This window comes from Zingiber officinale, chromosome 3A (genome assembly GCF_018446385.1).
Source record: "Zingiber officinale cultivar Zhangliang chromosome 3A, Zo_v1.1, whole genome shotgun sequence".
NCBI classification, from domain to species: domain Eukaryota; kingdom Viridiplantae; phylum Streptophyta; class Magnoliopsida; order Zingiberales; family Zingiberaceae; genus Zingiber; species Zingiber officinale.
The window spans coordinates 156320301-156321919 of NC_055990.1; the positions used below are offsets into that span (position 1 = coordinate 156320301).

General features: G+C 50.6%; 1 protein-coding gene across 1 annotated transcript; it reads left to right on the forward strand.

Moving 5' to 3' along the window:
- Positions 1–647: 647 nt before the first annotated feature.
- On the forward strand, positions 648–1382 carry LOC122050806. The gene is made up of 2 exons (XM_042611682.1): positions 648–1236; positions 1303–1382. The coding sequence occupies exons 1-2, from the start codon at positions 648–650 to the stop codon at positions 1380–1382; spliced, it is 669 nt and encodes a 222-aa protein (XP_042467616.1).
- Positions 1383–1619: the final 237 nt, after the last annotated feature.

The following is a 1619-nucleotide window of genomic DNA, read 5'->3' on the forward strand; positions in this document are numbered from 1 at the left end:
GCCGTCAAACACGTGAGGATATATAAGCGTCCCCAACGTCATACAAACCGTCATGTTACCTATTTGTTTTCTTCGAGTTGGTAAGTGGGTAGCCGAGTCGGGTAATGATTCAGGTGGAAATGAATTGCCTTCCATTATGTGCGCTTTAATTGGCCAGTCTCTTGCACGGTGCTACTGAATTAATCGCCTCGACGTTTTAATTGTGAAAATAACGAGGAGAAGAATAATATCGCATAACAAAAGACATGTCTCCTACAATGAAACATCAAATATGGAAAAATAAAAATAAAAATGAAAGGAATAACTCATCAAAAAAAAAATAGTTTTATCTCAATTCAAATTTTCTAAATTAGGAGGTGCATATTATAGATTCGGATCCAGGAGTTTCCTCCGTCCGTCCACATGTAAAAATAGAGGACGAACGGGAAAGAGTCTGACGGTGGAGGTGAAGACCGAGAATTAATAGGCATGACGGACAAAAAGCTGGGGGGTGGGCATTGCAGCTCGCGCACTGTGGGTTTGTTTAAATCCTCCGGCGCTCGAGTCTTCCTCGTTTCATACCGCTTCCGTTGCAGCGGAGAAGTCCTCGTCCTTCTCCGCTTCTCCTCTTCTCCTCGACCTCGTCCCGCACAGGCGTCCGCCGTAAAATGTGCTATCCAGAGAACTTCCTGGCCGTGAAGGCCAACGAGGTCGTGTGCGGACAGCTCAACATTTACTCCGCCGCCTCGTCGCCGAAGGAGAAGTACCTGGCCGGCGACGCGGCCGGCCGATCGGATAGATGTAACAACGAGCGGCGGACGCTGTCGAAGCAGACTTCTCTGCGGGAAACTAAGATGGAGGCTAAGTGGGAGAAGCGGCGTCGGCAGATTCTGGAGAGGGAGCGGCGCGTGGTGGTGGAAGCAGAGGAGAAGGAGGCGGCGGAGGGCAGCGAGAGCAGGGGAATAACTCGGCCGAAGATTCTGACCGACGAGGACATGGACGAGCTGAGGGGGTCGATCGAGCTCGGGTTTGGATTCGTGGAGGAGGAAGGCGGCAACGATCTGCGCGACACGCTGCCGGCCCTAAATCTCTACTTCGCCGTCAACCGCCAGCTCTCTGACAAGAAGCTGATTCCGCCGACGAGCTCGGAGTCGACTCCGAGAGCCACCTCTCCCAGCGGCACGCCGAAGCCGAACGCGCGAACACAGACGGAGGCGGCGGCGGTCGCTTCGTACGCATGGCCGATTTGCAGTCCAGGTATGCACATACCGATCGAACATCGCGGTACTTTTCAATGGCATTGACGAGCTTGTTTTGCAACAGGGGACAATCCGCAGTACGTGAAGACAAGACTGAGGCATTGGGCCCAGGCAGTGGCTTGCTCAATGAGGCAGAGCAGTTGAGAATGGGCAGAGAAGAAGATCGAGGAAGAAATTAAGATGTGCTCTTTGCTCGCCATTATTAACTAGTCTTAAGCTTTATTCTGATCAAGGATTTTGTTGGTGATGGATAATGAGAAGGATCGGATGTGGAGGAGCTGGTGTAATTAACGGACTGATCATGATAATTCGTACTTATGCTTCTTTGCATTTTGCTCTTCTGTTGAACCTCGACTATGTTTCTATGTATTATCTTTAGAA

Excerpts from the sequence above, each read along its gene's own strand:
- LOC122050806 (XM_042611682.1), top strand. The coding sequence starts at position 648 with ATGTGCTATCCAGAGAACTTCCTGGCCGTGAAGGCCAACGAGGTCGTG. Across the intron at positions 1,237-1,302 it reads ATGGCCGATTTGCAGTCCAG|GGGACAATCCGCAGTACGTG; the intron begins GTATGCACATAC and ends GTTTTGCAACAG.